Source organism: Pongo pygmaeus, chromosome 16, assembly GCF_028885625.2.
Source record: "Pongo pygmaeus isolate AG05252 chromosome 16, NHGRI_mPonPyg2-v2.0_pri, whole genome shotgun sequence".
In the NCBI taxonomy this organism is placed as follows: Eukaryota; Metazoa; Chordata; class Mammalia; order Primates; family Hominidae; genus Pongo; species Pongo pygmaeus.
In genome coordinates this window covers 23,927,384-23,944,943 of record NC_072389.2, presented here as the reverse complement: position 1 = coordinate 23,944,943, position 17,560 = coordinate 23,927,384, and the positions used below count along the sequence as shown (strand labels likewise).

The 17,560-nt window shown below is 52.3% G+C and overlaps 2 protein-coding genes and 1 pseudogene across 5 annotated transcripts in view; 2 read left to right on the top strand and 1 right to left on the bottom strand.

Moving 5' to 3' along the window:
* The first annotated feature begins 396 nt into the window (after positions 1-396).
* On the top strand, positions 397-4,309 carry LOC129014569 (uncharacterized; annotated as a pseudogene).
* A 3,392-nt stretch (positions 4,310-7,701) lies between these two features.
* Positions 7,702-16,520, bottom strand: LOC129014677 (golgin subfamily A member 6-like protein 1). Of its 4 annotated transcripts, none has more exons than XM_054452303.2 (10): positions 15,898-16,520; positions 14,140-14,268; positions 13,313-13,342; positions 12,998-13,048; positions 12,816-12,909; positions 12,614-12,720; positions 11,188-11,246; positions 10,716-10,857; positions 8,908-10,068; positions 7,702-8,250 (listed from the first exon to the last, which is right to left on the bottom strand). In XM_054452303.2, exons 1-10 carry the CDS (start codon positions 16,309-16,311, stop codon positions 8,188-8,190), a joined length of 2,250 nt encoding a protein of 749 aa, XP_054308278.1. In that variant the 5' UTR covers positions 16,312-16,520; the 3' UTR covers positions 7,702-8,187. The 4 variants fall into 4 exon arrangements, with proteins under 4 accessions (XP_054308278.1, XP_054308275.1, XP_054308279.1 ...); XM_054452300.2 differs by having other exon boundaries at positions 8,908-10,065; positions 15,898-16,381; XM_054452304.2 differs by lacking the exon at positions 13,313-13,342 and having other exon boundaries at positions 8,908-10,065.
* Positions 15,020-17,560, top strand: part of LOC129026620 (multiple C2 and transmembrane domain-containing protein 2-like) — a 58,548-nt gene continuing 56,007 nt past the window's right edge. The window contains exon 1 of the mRNA XM_063653288.1: positions 15,020-15,154. The gene's annotated coding sequence lies outside the window, so the exon portion shown is untranslated. The remainder of the gene's footprint in view (positions 15,155-17,560) is intronic.

Sequence of the window (17,560 nt, the reverse complement as noted above, 5' to 3'; positions counted from 1 at the left end):
TTTTTTATTTTTATTTTTTGAGATGGAGTCTCACTCTGTCACCCAGGCTGGAATGCAGTGGCAGGATCTCGTTTCACTGCAACCTCTGCCTCGTGGATTCAAGTGATTCTCCTGCCTCAGCCTCCTGAGTAGCTGGGACTACAGGTGTGCACCACTATGCACAGCTAATTTTTATATTTTTAGTAGAGACAGGGTGTTGCCATATTGGCCAGGCTGGTCTCGAACTCCTGGCTTCAAGTGATCCTCCTACCTCAGCCTCCCAGTGTGGTGGGATTACAGGATTACAGGCGTGACCACTGCGTGCAGCCTTTATTTACTTTGTATATCTCATCTATTACTGCTGCAGTTTGCAGAAGAGAGGATGCCCTCAAACCTAACTTCTCCAGACCATCCCAAATGGGAAGTCTGCTCCACGTCAACAGTGTTGTTGCTTTTAAAGACTATATGTCAACATGCCAGATTATAGCAAAAGGATGTCGAGGGCGCAATAGGAAAGCAAGCCTGAGAGTCCTGGGGAGAAGGTGGCAGAGCTGCGTTTTGAAGGTGGTTCCTTCTTCAGACCCTGCCCTTCCTGCCTTGTTCCTCCAGTTGCGAGAGCAGCTGTTGGAGCTCCTCCACGGGCGAAGAGGTGAGGCTGGACTGAGAGGGAGATGGAGAAGCTGCCAGAGGTTCTTTTGGATCTAGAATTGAGACAGCAGTTCCAGCCAGGTCTGGAGGTGGGTGCTGTCACTCAGCCCCCAAGGGAATGGTACTGATTGAAGAATGTGGCAAGAACTCCCTGGCCGGGAGAGGGAGGTGCTCGCTCCTTTGAATCGCCTGAGCCCAGGCTGGAAGGCCCAAGGGGGAGGACGAGGCCAGCTCACTCCAGCTCCATCCCCTCCCTTTAACCCTGAGCTAGACACCCTCCCAGACTCCAGTCCCTTTTTCTAAGTGCCCTCCCTGCAAAGTCTGCATGGAGCAGTGCTCCCTCATGCCAGCTCGCCCCGCACTTTCTTGTCTTTCAGCAACCCCATGGGTTTGAACCTGAGATGATTCATTTTCCTAAAAGCCTCTTTGGGCTGAGGGAAGGCATGGGTGGCTCTGCCAGTTTTGGAGTGGGGGCCGCCTCTTCTCAGAGCCGCTGCGAGGGCCAGGGCCACCCTCCCAGGTGGGTGTCTCTGGGCTGGGCAGCAGCTTTATAGGCAGCCCGGGCCATCCCCACTGGTCTGGGAAGCTGGGGGTGCACCAGCTCCTGCTCCTGATAGAGCCAAGGCACCTTCCTTACCTGAGAGCTGAGTTTCTTGAAGAGTGGGCACAGAGGAGCTGGCAACGTGGGTGGTGTAGGCACCCAGGAGAAAATCTGCAGCTCAGTCTCAGGGAGAAGTCTCCACCAGCACAGCTGTTGTAGAGATGGGGAAACTGGGCTGAGAGGGAAGGGGGCTTGCCCAACTCACCAGCCCTGGAATGTTTTGAGCTTTGGGGGTGGATCTCCCAGGAAATGTGTTTTATGGCACCACCACCTCTGGTCACCCACCCTGAGGTGTGGCGGGCCTGGACAGCCAGCTTGACTGAGGGCCAGGCTGGTGAAGTCAAACGTACCACTCAGGAAGGAGACCCAGCCCTTCTCCAGACAGAGTTCAAATGTGCACTGCCTTCTTTGGGCCTCAAATTCCCCACATGAATTCCAAGGACCCCTCTAGCTCCTACACTCTGGGCCAAGGTTTCCTCTGAGCCCCAGTCAGCCTAGAGGACCTAGGGTACATCTTCCTTGGACAGAGACCCACCATACGGGCAGCAGGAGGTAGGGGTGGGGGTAGGCAAGGTTCCTGTGGGGAGGTGGAGCTGTCATCAGAGATGGTGTCTGCAGACAGTGGGTGTATCGTGGCTCTGCTACTACTTGCTGGGTGGCCCCGTGATGTTTCTTTCCCCACCCTGGACCTCAGTTTCCCTATCTGTTCTGTGGAGATAAGATGCCTGCCTGCATATTTGTGGACTGGGATGTGTGGGGGCCAGTTGCAGTGTTTCTTGGTGTGGTCCTGGGGCAGCCTGCACCACCCCATAGAGATTTCTGGGCCCCACCCTAGGCTCACAGGACCAGAATCTCTGGGAATGAAGCCTGGGAATTTGCATTTCCACAGGCTTCTGGCTGATTCTGACATGATTGAAAAGCACTAATAGTATATAGCAAGCTCTTTATAAAAGGTAAATTCATAGCTGCCTTTTACTAAATATAAATCTCACCTTCCCTTCTTCAGTTAAGGACACACACTGCAGTTGAAAATCACTGTGCCTTTCCAGATGCAGAATCTGACCTTTCCGATGAGATTCTGTTAACTGTTGCTTTCTGTAGTTTGTATTCCAAAACAAGGGGAATATCTTTCCATTTTTTCAATATAAATGTTTAGGTCAGATACGCTTTTTCAAACTGGACACACACACTCACACAGTTTAGGGTTTCAGCTATGGCTTCCTCTCAAATTATTAGCCTCTTTCTGCCAGGGAGCAGTTTTTCCCAGACAAGACCCTGGACAGAGGCTGGTGGGGCCCCTCCTCATCAGAATCACTAGATCATGACTGACTCCTAGAGGTGGCTTTTTCTGCTTAAGTGTCAGCCCATGGGCTGGGATGTGACCCCCAAAGTTGCAGCAGAAGCTTCCACCCATCTTGGGGCCCCCCTGCCATCTATGGGGAAAGGCCTGTCCCTTGTCTTCTGGGCCCAGCCGGCCTCACAGGCATTCAGCAGATTGGAAAGTCAAAGCATGTGCTGTGCTTGGCTGGGGTCTCTTGCACCCCTTTTTGGGGTGAGGTGGAGTGCATCCAGCCCCCAGTATCCCTGCCATTTATTCCCCCCCTCATCCCCACCCCCATACACACTCACAAGTACAAACACAGGCACAGTCACTGTCGCACACCACTCTGGACAGCACCATTTCCAGCCTCAGGGGGGCAGTTTCCTTACAGGGAAGTTAATGAGGCACTAAAGAAGGCTCGGGGGACAGGGAGAAAATCTATCGAGAAGAGGCTCCTAGACCTGGTTCTGCCTCTGAATTGCTGGGGGTCCTTGAGAAAGTTGCTTTCCCTCTCTGGTCTCAGTTTCCTCAGGTGAGAAATGGGGGGCCAGCCAAATGGTCTAAGGTTCTGGGAACCTCTAAGTCAGAGCCTGTAGCTGGTGGTCAAGATGAGGGAGAGGCCCTCAGGCTCAGCCGAATGCCTGAGAGTCAGGACAGGCCCAAAGGTGAGCAACCTGAGCACATCAGGTGGGTTCAAAGCTGGTGCATGAGCCCCACAGCCTGCAGAGCAGCTCTGGACTCGGGAGCCCTCTCGCACCAGCCCAGTGGGACTTCAGAGATGTGGGGTCCAGCCTCTCCTACTGTTGCAGGGCTGGGGGCTGGGATCTGCAGATTCTGACCCCACAGCTGCCTTAGACATGCCAGATGGGCTGGGGCAAGACACACCCCTCTCTATGAACTGAGCAGTCAGTCCAAATAGATACACTAAAGAAGGGCTGTGGGATGGACCCAGCTGTAGCCTGGGGCTACAGACTAGCTTCCAGGGTACTCAAGCAGCTGGCCTCTGGGGTAGCAGCCCCGGGTATGAGAGGCAGGACTCAGAATCTAGGCCAAGCCTCTACAGGAATCCCCTCTGGAGAGCCCAGGCACTCTGCAGGAGGGGCAGCAGGCAGCAGGTGCACCAGGAGCATGTTTTACAAGGTGCCCAATATTGCATCTGCTCAGATAGGCAGCGAGTTGGAAAGTGGTTGCAGTAGGCAGGGTGGCGGCTGCTCCCCAGAGCCAGGAGTCCAGCCCAGCACCCACCTGAGTCCACCTCAGTCCTGCTCAACTGGGTTATCTGTGCTCTTGGCCCTCTGGTCCCACCCACAGAGAGAGGGCTTTGGGGCGACTAGGTGAGCTGGTCCTTGTGGGAGGATGTAACTGACTCCTGAGCCTGGCGAGCCAGGCAGCCCTTCACCAGCGTCCCCACCCCCACGTCTCCAGCCCCCCTCATTCCCTGATCCTCCCATCCGCTCCCCTGACCCAGCGGTTTCCTCTGCTCACTCTCTTTTCCTGCTCCCAGGCTCGCCTGGTCATGTGTCCTTCACTCTCCTCTGAGTCTCCCTCTTTCCAAGCCGCCTCCACTCTACTTGACACACTCTCCCTTAAGACACCAGAGTACACAAGCGCAAGTCCCCTCACCTCACCTTTACTCCCAGATATGGGAGGGAGATGACATGAAGACCCAAACGCCCCTTGGCAAGAGATCTGGGGTATGCAGAGGGGCAGATCTGAGGCTGTGGAAGCTCCATGGGCTCCCTGCGGGAGGCTGCATGTAAGCTGGCTATTGAATTTGGCTCTGAGCTGAGACCCCTCCTTGAAGCTCCAGACCAGGAGCCAGCTGCTAGCTCGACCCCTCCGTTTGGTGCCTCAGAGAAACCTTGCACTCTGTAGGTCTAACTCTGAACCCAGAAAATCCCCCCATGTCGGCCCTGTCTCTTCATAGGGAAAGCACCACCTCAGACCCAGTTCTGCACCAAACCCACATTAGAGTCATGGGGCTCCTGCCCTGCACTGTGAGCACTCTGGATAAGCCAGTGCCGAGGGGGAAAGAGCTCTGAATGCCAAGCCAGAACATGAGCTTCAACTCCACCTCCAGCTCTGAGAGCTGTGGGCGGGGAAGGGCCCTAGTCCAGCTTGCTGTAGAAAGACCAGTCTGCCACTGTACGGCACACGGATGGCAGGGGCAGAGTGCAGGTGGAGAGAATAGAAGGTGGGCAGGGCAGGGGAGGCAGGGACATGGCTTTAGCCGTGGAGATGGGAGGACAGACGGGACTTGGGGGCTACTTGGATGAACCAAGGGAGGAGTCAGGAAGAGACACCCAGTTTTGTATCAGATGTGTAGAGCATGGGATGCTGTTCATTGATCGAGGGAGGGGGAGGAGGGAGAGGTATGGCATGGGGAGGAGGTAGCTGAGCTCTGTCATTAATGTCATTTGAAGTCCCCAGGGAAAGAAAGGCCCGCCAGCGCCTTCACTGCTTCAGCCAGCTCTCAGGGTGTCTCTGCTCCCTGGCCCTCTCAGCTCCTGCTTCATAGCTGTCAGCTGCAGTGGGGGACAGCTGCACAAGGGCCCAGCATGTCTGTGTGTTTACCCAGGGGACTGCCGCGTGGCCCATGCCGAGCAGAAACTGATGGACGACCTTCTGAACAAAACCTGTTACCACAACCTGATCCACCCAGCCACCAGCTCCTCACAGCTCATCTCCATCAAGACGGAGCTCTCCCTGGCCCAGTGCATCAGTGTGGTAGGTGCAGAGGGTACCTGTGGCTCAGGCTCAGGTGAAGAGGCAGCTCATGCCCAAGCCCCAAGCAGTCAATGTCCAGAGGAATGAAATGACTAGAGTTGACTTAGACTGACCAGTACACGGTGGGGAGGCTGGAGGAGGGTCCATGAGGTTTATAGGTGTCCAGTATTTAATGAGGTCATGGTTTTGTTAACAAAGAAGAAATGAGGGTGGGGGCAGGATCACCACTGGCTAGGCAGCCAAGGGGCCTGCAGAGACTCTGCTCAGCTGAGTCTCCAGCATGACCATGAGCTTCTCCTCCTCATCCCCCCAGCCCCACCCTACTCTCTCCCCCAGCTTGCTCAACAGGTGACCTTACAGGCTCCCTACTTGTTGGGGAAAATAAGAACCAGACTGGGGGAACTGAGGGGTACAGAGGCCCAGGTGTAGGTGCAGGACCACAGGCAGTGCAGTGTCTACTGAGCCAGGTGGGTGAGGGTCTGGAGAGTGGGCATGGCTGCTGCAGGCATGGAAAGGAGGCGCAGATGGTGGCACTCCCAGGGCCCATTGTCAGGGTCTCCATATGTGGACGTGTGCAGAGGTGGGGGTGCTGAGGGAGGAGGGGCCAGGGAATTTCTCATCTTCTCTCTACTGCCTCTGAGTTGGCGATGTCAGAGGGAGCCATGGCCCACCGTAAAGTAACACAATGTCCCCACCCACAGGGTTAGAACCCCTCCCCTGGAAGCAGCTCTGAGGGGAACAGTCACATGTAGAGAGTGCAGGACGCTGTGTCCAGCCGGGGGAAGGAGGTCACCAAGGGGGTTGACCCTCCTCTGGCCAGGTGGCTGCCTTCTGACACACCAGCCTCTCTCTCTAGCATGGTGGGCCCCACACACCCAGCCTGTGAAACCTACAGCCCTCAAGAAGGCTTTGGCCAAATTAATGAGCGGCTCCCTCTCCCAGGAGGAAGCACAGCTGAAGGATGCGGAGGGCAGTAGAGTTGTGTATGCTCCGCCCCCTCTCTCCACAGTGGGACAGAAAGAAGGGGGCTTTCAGCCAGGCTGGCCCAGGCTGGGGTCTGAGTGTCACTGTCCAGCTATTGGCTTCTGGCTTAATGGGTGAGCCCAGCTGCTCCTGTGCAGCTGCCGCCCTAGTGAGGGTGAACCGGCAGGCGAGTTCCATTTCTGAAAGCCTGGGAATACAGTCAATATTAGGCTGTGGGCTGCTGGGCCAGGAAGGGGAGTTTATTTTTCAGGGTTTGTTTATCTATTGAGTTGATGAGGGAGGGTTATAGGTACAACCAGCTTAAAGATGGAAATTTTGAGAGAGCAGGCAGGGATTTAGTGCTGGGTAAGCCTTCTCAAAGCGGCTCTTTTGGGGTGGCCAGAATCCAGTACCAATGTCCTCAGCATGTTCATCAGCTGCTGGGGGAGTGCCGGACAGGATGAAAGCACAGGAACACTTTCTGGATGATAGAAATACTCTGTATGTTCAAAGGAGGTAGGTTCCATGGGTAATGTTAAATGAGTTAAAACTCATCAAAATGTAAACCAGATCTGTGCATTTCACTGAATATAAATTATACCTCCAATTAAAAACATTTTTTTAAAAGACAGATGGGCTGGACGCAGTGGCCCACACTTGTAATCCCAGCACTTTGGGAGGCTGAGGCAGGTAGATCACCTGAGTCAGGAGCTCGAGACCAGCCTGGAAAACATGGTGAAATCCTGTCTCTATTAAAGGTATACAGAAAAATTAGCCAGGCATGGTGGCACACGCCTGTAATCCCAGCTACTCGGGAAGCTGAGGCAGGAGAATTGCTTGAACCCAGGAGGCAGAAGTTACAGTGAGCAGAGATCGTGCCACCGCACTAGTGCCTGGGCAACAGAGCGAGACTCCATCTCAAAAACAACAAAAAAAGGACAGATGAAGGTTTTCAACTTTCACTAAAGGCAGAGGAGCTTGTGACAGATTCGCCTCCCCACAAGAGCAGTTAGAAAAACTGGACAAAAGTGTGCCCTGCCCCCAATCAAAAACAATTGTTGGAAGGTAACTGAAAACCTCAGCCAGAACTTGAGTGACCAGGCCTAGGAGGTGACCCTGACAGTCTGTGGTGCTTTTCCCACATTTGGTGATTGGTCAACAGTAGAGGGCTAAGAGGCTAAGAAACTGAGTATGAAGTAGTACTTAAGGGGCTGGAGAGCCTACCTGAATGTTTGGCACTCTCACAGGGCTGAAATGATCTAATGAGAATTTGGGTCCCAGGAAGGAGATGGGAACTCGGTGGGGACCCTGGAAGGGCCACCCCTGGGAGTCCAAATGAATAAAACATAGACCAGCCATCACAAAACCTAAAACTTGCTTTGAACCAGCTTAGTCCCAAACTAGATGAAGGCGATGTGCCCTTACTCCAGTTGTGTGCCATAAAGTCAAAGTCAATACTCTCTGGAGACAGAACAAAGTTTATTAGGAATGCCATAAGACAACACAAGACTAAACGAGAAAGACCAAGAAAAAACACAATAGAAACATACATGTAAGGAAGAAACTTTTTTTTTTTTTTTTGACACGGAGTCTCGCTCTGTCACCCAGGCTTGAGTGCAGTGGCACGATCTCAGCTCACTGCAACCTCTGCCTCGCAGGTTCAAGCGATTCTCCTGCCTCAGCCTCCCAAGTAGCTGGGATTACAGGCACGCGCCACCATGCCCGGCTAATTTTTGTATTGGCCAGGCTGGTCTTGAACCCCTGACCTCAGGTCATCCATTCACCTCGGTCTCCCAAGTTGCTGGGATTACAGGCGTGAGCCACCGCGCCTGGCCAGTATTTTGCCACAATTTAAAATAAATAAATGGTTTTTTTCAGGTTTGTGCTCAGACTCTCTTCTAAACAGTCACGTGGCGACTTACTCTTCTCCAGGCCTTGCTGCCGGCTTTTACATGTTTATTGTTTTTGCGTTCTTGTCATCTGCTCGGTAGATGGCAGCTTCCAGGTGCTCCTAAGGGGCCGGGAAAGAGAGTGAGAAGGCACGGAGGTTGCCAGGTCATCCCGTTTGGGGCCCCGCCCTCATCACCTCCCTCAACCGGGTCTCCTGCAACTCTTGGTGGGCCACCTCGGCCACCGTTTTGCCCTGAGCTTCCTGCTGCTGCAGCTGGGCAGTGCCTCCTTCTCAGAGGCCAGCTGCTGATAGGTGGCCACACACTGCTGCAGGTGACCCAGGTAATGGTCTCGCTGCTGCTGCAGACTCTGAGCCTCTTGGCTCTTCAGCTCCACCTGCAGGATAGGCGTCAGGGTAGGTAGTGGCTGGCTTCCAGATTCTGGGCCCATAAACAGGGTGGCGAGGGCACTGCGGGGCTCTGTCGCCTGCCCAGGCCCCTTGCCCTGGCCCCTTCCTCCAGGCCTAAATGACTGCCTCCCTTGCCTAGAGGCCCATGCCTCCCTCCCCAGCCTCAAATCTCACACCCTTCTTCCCACCATTTAAACTGTAGGCCACAGACTGGTGGAAAAGCAGAGGGAGCCAACCACCATCTGCTAAGTTGTGGTGAGGTCGTTCTGTATGATCTCCAGGGTTTCCACGCACCTTCGTCTGCTCCCCCCAGAGCTCGGCCTTCCGCCCCAGCTCCCCCAGCCTCTCCTCCAGCTCCTGCAGCCTCACCTCCAGTTCCTGCATCTTCTCCTCCTGGTGCCGCAGCCTCACTTCCTGCTCCCACATCTTCTCCTCCTGCCTCCGCATCTTCTCCTCCTGTTCCTGCATCTTCTCTTCCTGTTCCTGCATCATCTCCTCCTGCTCACGTATCTTCTCCTCCTGCTCCTGCATCATATCTTTCTGCTTCCGCACCTTCTCTTCCTGCCTCCACATCTTCTCCTCCTGCTCCCGTATCTTTTCCTCCTGCTCGCGCATCTTCTCCTTCTGCCTCCACATCTTCTCCTGCTCCCGTATCTTCTCCTCCTGCCTCCATATCTTCTCCTCCTGCTCCTGCCTCTTCTCCTCCTCTCGTATCTTCTCCTGCTCATGCATCTTCTCCTCCTGCCTCCACATCTTCTCCTCCTGCTCGTGCATCTTCTCCTCCTGCTCCCGTATCTTCTCCTCCTGCCTCCCCATCTTCTCCTCCTGCTCCCATATCTTCTCCTCCTGCCTCCCCATCTTCTTCTCCTGCTCCCTTATCTTCTCCTCCTGCCTCCACATCTTCTCCTCCTGCTCCCGTATCTTCTCCTCCTGCTGGTGCATCTTCTCCTTCTGCCTCCACATCTCCTCCTGCTCCTGTATCTTCTCCTCCTGCCTCCACATCTTCTCCTCCTGCTCCTGCCTCTTCTCCTCCTCCCGTATCTTCTCCTGCTCGTGCATCTTCTCCTCCTGCCTCCACATCTTCTCCTCCTGCTCCCGTATCTTCTCCTCCTGCTTGTGTATCTTCTCCTCCTGCCTCCACATCTTCTCCTCCTGCTCCTGCCTCTTCTCCTGCTCACGTATCTTCTCCTGCTCCTGCCTCTTCTCCTCCTCCTCCCGTATCTTTTCCTGCTCGTGTATCTTCTCCTCCAGCTCCCGTATCTTCTCCTCCTTCTCTCGCATCATCTCCTCCTGCCTCCGCATCTTCTCCTCCTGCTCCCGTATCTTCTCCTTCTGCTCTTGTATCTTCTCCTCCCGCTCCCGTATCTTCTCCTCCCTCTCCCGTATCTTCTCCTCCTGGCTCCACATCTTCTCCTCCTGTTGCTGGTTCAGGCGGTTCCACAACTCGTTCTCTTCCACCTGGGCTTGGAGCTTTGCTGACACACTCTGCAGCTCCTTACCCAGGTGGTCAGCCTCCGCCTGCAGCTGCTGCTGGAATAGTGAAAGTGTTGGTTTGAACCTCAGAAGGAAACAGACTCATGAGCTAGCCATATAAATGTAATCTATAGGACAGGCACGGGGGCTCACGCCTGTAATCCCAGCACTTTGGGAGGCCGAGGTGGGCGGATCACGAGGTCAGGAGATGGAGACCATCCTGGTTAACACAGTGAAACCCCGTCTCTACTAAAAATACAAAAAATTAGCGGGGTGTGGTGGCGGGCGCCTGTAGTCCCAGCTACTTGGGAGGCTGAGGCAGGAGAATGGCGTGAACCCGGGGGACGGAGCTTGCAGTGAACCAAGATTGCGCCACTGCACTCTGGCCTGGGCGAAAGAGTGAGACTCCAACTCAAAATAAATAAATAAATAAATAAATAAATAAATAAATAAATGTAATCTATAAAATAATGGTTTTCATCCAGTATCCTTTAAAAAAATATTTTAAGCACTAACTCTGAGATTCTGATTCCCCAGGCAGGGCCCCAATTTGTACATTTTTAGCACACTCTAGAGGATTCTATGGTGGGACCAGAACAGGGACCCAAATTTTCCAGCTCTTGGCTGGAGCCTCCCCATACCCTGCATGATCCCTAGACCAGCTGGGTGGGGCTCCCACAACCCCCGGGGCTGCAGCCGCTCACCTGTGGCAGCAGGAGCTTGGCCCTCTCCAGCTTTCTTTTTAGCTCCTTTACGTTGAGCTGGATCTCAGACTTTTCAGATTCTACAAGTCGAAGTTTTTCTTGTAGTTCGGCATTTTTCTCCTTCAGCTCCTCATCGGTTATGCTATGGCCAGAGGCAGTAGAGAAAGGAATGAATGAAGAACAGAAAGGACCGCTTTGGTGATCAACCCTCTACTTTCAACCCACAACCACAGAACCGTGGCATTGGTAGGGACCCCAGGAATTAAAAGTCCCAGGTGGCAGGCCAGAGAGAAGACATGAGTTGCCTGAGGCTACCCCATGAGTCAGTGGCACAGCCTGAACTAGAGCTTCCCTGTGCACACATGAAAACCTGTAGGAGCCTCTCCCCATGCTCACCTGTACCCCCCACCTCCCAGCACACCACCCATGCTAAGGGCCCCCAGACCTCCCATTCCACCTTCCCCCATCCTACGTGTTCCTGTACAGTTCCAGACTCAGGGTGTCCCTCTCCTTTGTTAACTCCTCGATGTACTGCAAATAGAGAAAGGTTAAGTCAAGACAGAGCAGGCAGAGGAGTAGCTGGATGACCAGGAACAACAGCTACTGTGACTACTCCACAGTAAAACTCCCTCACTCTCAATCACACCTGACATGTTCTCAAGGCATTTCCAAGCCCATGGTCTCATTTGTTTTTCGTTTGTTTGTTTGTTTGTTTTGGCAGAGTTTCATTCTTGCTACCCTGACTGGAGTGCAATGGCATAATCTCGGCTCACCACAACCTCCGCCTCCTGGGTCCAAGTGATTCTCCTGCCTCAGCTTCCCGAGTAGCTGGGATTACAGGCGTGTGCCACCACACCCGGCCAGTTTTGTATTTTTAGTAGAGATGGAGTTTCTTCATGTTGGTCAGTCTAGTCTTGAACTCCTGACCTCAGGTGACCCACCCACCTCGGCCTCCCAAAGTGCTGGCATTACAGGCATGAGTGAGAGCACCCGGCCCTCATTTGTTTTTCAAAGAACTCAGTGAAGGTGGAAGTGACAGGGAAAGAGACTGAATTTAGGGCTGGCTAACAGGGGCCCAGAGAGATCAGATAATATTGCTATTGTTATTATTCTTATTACTACCACTGTTGGAACCTTTATTGAGTGCTTCACCAGGCACTATGCTAATAATCCTATTTAATCCTCATAACCTCCATAGGAGATGGTTACCATTATTATCTCTATTTTGTAGATGAAAAACATGTGGTATTAAAGGTTAAGTGCTGCCTAAGATCACCTACAGCTGGGATTTCAACACCCAGGTATATCTGATTCTCTAAGCCCATTCTTTCGCTGGAGGTAGGGGCACAGTTAAGAAGGAGGAAATTAATCCTTTGTTGAATTTTTGAAAGGATGATACGTTCGCATAGTCCAAAACTCAGAAAGTCCAGAAGGGAAATATCTCCCCCCAACACTGTGCCTCTATCCTGAGTTTTTTTTATGAATCCTTACAAACATGTTTTATGTATATTACCATAATACATACACACACACACATATATACCTGCTCCCTCTCTCCACACAAATAATAACATACTCAAGATACTCTTCTGCACCTTTATGGTACAAGTACCCTAACCGCCACTTAGGACTTGGCCAAGGCCACAGCCAAGGATGGGCAGGGCGGTCACTTGGCCTCTGAGCTCTATGTCCAGTGCTCGCTCCCCACAGTGCTCCCCAACTCATCCGCAGCAGCCCACTCAGCCCCAGTCTGCCTCTAACAACCACACACAAAAGCAGCAAGAAATGGCAATGCTGCCTTCTGGGCAGGACACTCCATCCTACAGAAGGGAACTTTAGGCTCACTCCTCCATCTGCGAAGCTGGGCTCCCAGGGTATGGGGCAGTGGTTGGACTCACCTTATCCGCCTTCTCCTTCTGTGTAGTGACGGCAGAGAGAGCCTGCTCTAACTCTCCTGCAAACTTCCATGAATCATGCAGGCGGCCGATCAGATCCCTGGCCTCTCCTGGAATGAGAGACATTCAGATGTGGCCCAAAGGACTCCCCCTAAAGGCCTGTCAAAGTGCCAGGTTCAAGGATGACGGGGTGCCAGATTCCCACCTTCCAACTGCTTGACAGCTTGCTGGCTGTAATAGAGTGCCGTCTGAAGCTCGGTTTTCTGACATGTAAGGATTCGTATGGTATGAACCTGGGCCTTTGGGAGAAAAGACAAGCAAATGCTGAAAGAGAAGCAAAGAAACATTCCCCAGAGGACAGGAGGGAACTTCACACCCTCCACTCACCTCTAGCTCCCTCCTTAGAGCTTCCTGATGTTGGTGGTTTGCCTTCTTTTCCTATAGAAAGAGGAAGACAGAGCTCTTGCTAGGAGGAGGCAGAGATGGCACAGCAAGAGACATGCCCCCAGAATGGCACCACTGCCCCAGGACAGGCCCACCCATGGGACCAGTTTATCAGGGACCCTGTGGGGATGGGGTGGAATAAGGGGGGTGAGCCTTCTTCCCCAGGCTAGGAGTGGGGGAGATGAGACTGGGACCTCTACATCTGAGTGCCCCCAAACCCAGCGGTCGTGTCGTGAGCAAACAAAGAAATCACGTTACTTCTTCCAGCTGAGCTCGGTTCTGTTGTTTCTGTGGGGAGAGTCAAAGGAAGGTGACTGAGGGTGGCCCCCTCGACTCTATTCCCCAGGCCAGGAAGCGGTAGGCAGGGGTCAGGAATGGATTTAAAAGGCACAGTTCTCAGACCCAATGGGAACACAAACTGGTCAACTCTCCTCAACTCCCAAAGAAGAAGGATTTGGGTCTTTGTTGGTTTTTGCCCACAGCCATGGAACTCAAAGTCTGAAACTAGATTCTCTTGAAAAGACAGTAACAGAAACCTTCAGAGATGGAGTGTGAGAAAAGCCCACCCTTCTGCCAGCTTGTGATTTAGAAAGGTGCATTCATTCAGCAAACGTTGAGCACATACGGGCCAGGGACCATTCCTCACAGCGGGGATAGAGGTCAGAAAAGGCAGACAGGAGTCCTTGGCCCTGAGGTTTCCATTCTAGTGGGCCTTTAACTGTCAGGCTCTCAGAGCTAACAGAAACCTCTGATACTCTCTAACTCTACCTCAGGAAATGCATGCCCAAGAAGGAGAGTTTACAGCAGGCCCTGGACTAGGGATTAACATAAAAACACAATGATAAATCTCATTTAAACTTCACAAATACAAGTAAAACAATACCACTCCTGTTTTACAGATGTGAAAAGAGAGGCCCAAAGAGCTCAAGCAATTTGCCCTAAATCATATCCCTAGCAGATGGAGAGGTAGGATTCAAATCCAGAATTCTTAACCAGTACCTGGCAGTTCTTCCACAATCTTAACAATTACCCTCCACCACCCCTTGGGCCCTCTGTCCCCAGGAGCCTGGCCAGCCAAGACTCACATCCTCAGGTGAGTGGCAACCATCAGAAGTGGTTGTCTCAGGGTTAGTGCCATTATTTATTTTCTTCTTTTTGGTGTCACTTGCTCCTGCACCAACACTAGGGTTGGTCTGGGCATGATGGTCTCTCAACTGTGGAAAGGAAGAGCAGTGATACTCATGAGAACTACAAGCTCCTACAGTCACATCCTGCTTTACAGTTTATATTAAATACTCTTATAGACCATCTGATTTAATGCCACCAACTGTAGGAAATGTTGTCACAATCACTTAGTGACTGAGAGAGATTGATACCATGGCTGAAAAAAAAGGCAGTAATGGAACTTAAACTCAGTTTTCTGACTCTGAGCTCTGGGATTTTGCCACAAATCAGCAGCTGCCAGGGACCAAAACCAGAGACAGAGGTAGAAAAGCAAATATTAAGTAGGCAGGAACTGTACACCCTCACATGTCTGTTAGTGTTAAGAAGTACACCAGTACCTCTCAAACCTTTACACCAATGTATCCTCATGGCAGAAGGCAGCCTTTCTGTTAAATCCAGGAATTTAGCAGAAAGAGGACAACCCAAGCCTCATTTCAGAGAGAAGTCTTGTATACTCTTATAAATCTATGTGACTTTCATCCCTAAGTACATTAATGTTTCATCTCTCAATAGAATCAAGGGAAACTGATGCTTCAGAAAGATGCCCCATATTTATCCTGTGGCACTCAAAGTACCCCAGGTTGAGATGAGATGAGGAAGACTCAAGCTGTCAAGTCCAGTTTCCCAAGATCTGTTCCACAGAAGATAAGCAGATCTCACTCCAGAAACCAGTGACTGAGGGGCACTCTGGTCCCAGAACAATGGAGAATTCAAATCTGAGGTGCAGAACTCAGAAAAAATGTTAAAGTGTCTCTGGAGAGTAGAAGCCTGGGAGAAAACCCAACCCAACCCGTTCTCCCATTGCCACCCAGAGACACTGTCAACATGTGGAGCTCATGGGGGAGGTGTAGGCTTTTCACACTGTCAACGTCTGTGGTAAGGAAGTCAGGCAGCCTGAAACCTCTCTCTTCTAGGTCCCACGGTCCCCATTCCCCTTCCAGCTGGAAACCTGTGCTGCAACCAGAGGAAACAGAAGTGGGCAAGAACACTTGGGGGACTGGGTACTAAGACCAAAGGCTGGTCTCATGGTAGTAATGACAGTTTGTAGAGGTACTGTGACATCACTACATTCCACTCCTCGGTGGAGTGGCGGGGGTGGGGGGGACACATGAGTGCAATGCCCAAGTTGCCGCATTGAGACTGGGGAGGGGGGGTCACAAAATTGGGACCCATGTCCTTGGAGACATGACCCCAAAGAGCCCCGGGAGGTCAGGCTTGGGGCGGCAGGAGGTGAGGGCCAAGTAAGGAGCAAGGAGCCCCAGGAGTCACATCCCCAAAGTCACCCTGTGGCAACTGGTGAGGGCAGGTTCTGGGGCACCCAGGTCCTTGGGGATGTGAGCCCAAAGAGCCCAGGGAGGTCGGGTTTGGGGTAGCAGGAGGTAAGGGCACAGTATGGAGTTGGAAGCCCCGGGAGTCACCTGCTCAAAGTCACCCTGGGGTGCCAGGCAGGGCAGGGGCAGGACTCATGTGGGGGTTGGCCTGACTGACAAGATTTTGGTGTGGGGATCCCAGAGGTACTGGGGGGGCCCAGCCCGGTGTGCCTCAGGAGTGGCACAGACTGGCAGCAGTTCAGCTGTCAGAGGGGTCCTCAGCTTGGGTTGGGGTGCTGGTGCGTTTACCTTTTCCTTGGCCTCGGCCAATTTGTTCTGTCGGGTTTCTTTGTTCATCGTGGGTTGGGTAGGGAGGTGGGGTTGGGTAGGGGGGCGGGGATGGGTAGGGAGGTGGGGGTGGGTTGGGAGGTGGGGGTGTGTAGGGAGGTGGGGGTGTGTAGGGAGGTGGGGGTGTGTAGGGAGGTGGGGTTGGGTAGGGAGGTGGGGGTGGGTAGGGAGGTGGGGGTGGGTAGGGAGGTGGGGGTGTGTAGGGAGGTGGGGGTGTGTAGGGAGGTGGGGGTGTGTAGGGAGGTGGGGGTGGGTAGGGAGGTGGGGGTGGGTAGGGAGGTGGGGATGGGTAGGGAGGTGGGGATGGGTAGGGAGGTGGGGATTGTCAGGGAGGTGGGGATTGTCAGGGAGGTGGGGTTGGGGCCACATCAGCATGATCCAGGTGAGGACAACTATACACCTCCAGTCACCTCTACGTCGCTGTGTGACTGAGCCAGAGGAGGCGTAACCAGGGCTGCACTAGAATGCAGAATAGGGGCGTGGCCTCAATGCTTGAAGCCCATTGGCCAATGAGAAAGATGAAAGGAAAAGGAGGCGTGGCCAGACAGCAGCGTGTCATGAAGGACCTGTGTTGTCACAAGGAAAGCTGCCCATGCAACTGCTGTCCCCGCCCACTCCAGGAGAGGGGCGGGGCTGGCTTTCACTTGAAAAACTTTAAAACTTTATTACCTCAATTGAGGTACAAATCCTATTAAAATGGAAATTTTATAGTGTGCTTGATGATTGATAAAGCAGACTTTAGTATCCAACATTCCAATAAGATAAAGTAATCACAATGTTTTCTCTTTTTTGGAAAAACTTTCTCTTATTCTCCTACGTTAGTGTTAAGTTTAAAAAAAAAAAAAACAAGAAACATGTCTAATATCTTTAAAAACACAAAGCGTTTGAGCCAGGCGTGATGGCTCATGCCTGTAATCCCAGCACTTTGGGAGGCTGGGGCGGGTGGATCACCCGAATTCAGGAGTTCAAGACCAGACTGGCCAACATGATGAAACCCTGTCTCTACTAAAAATACAAAAGTAGCTGGGCATGGTGGCAGGTGCCTGTACTCCCAGCTACTGGGGAGGCTGAGGCAGGAGAATCCCTTGAACCTGTGAGGCAGAGGTTGCAGTGAGCCAAAATCATGCCACTGCACTTCAGCCTGGGCTACAGAATGAGACTCTGTCTCTAAATACATACGTACACACACACACACACACACACACAAAGCTTTCCGTTTAATAAGCACTCAAAATTCTTTACAAGGTTAAAGCAAATACAGGACCTTTCTAAAGTAAGGCTAAATGCTAAGTGATGGGGGAGAGAAAAAGGACATAAATAACTCCCACTCTCATGAGGTTAATCACTAAATCCTATTTTTCTAGAATCACCTGGCCTCTAAGCCCTGAAAATGAAACTGAATTTCTCACTAGATACTTGGCTATGACTTGCAATCATGAAAACCAAGAATTGTGTTATGTCACTGTGTATTGCTTGTTACCTGGGATCAAGCATTGACTTTTTCATGATTTGCTCCATTACCTGTGTGCTTCTTATCTCAGACCAAACTAAGCTTTTTTATAGAGTTCTACAATTTACAGTTAGTATGTAAGAGTGGCTCTCAAACATACAGTCTCTGGACCAG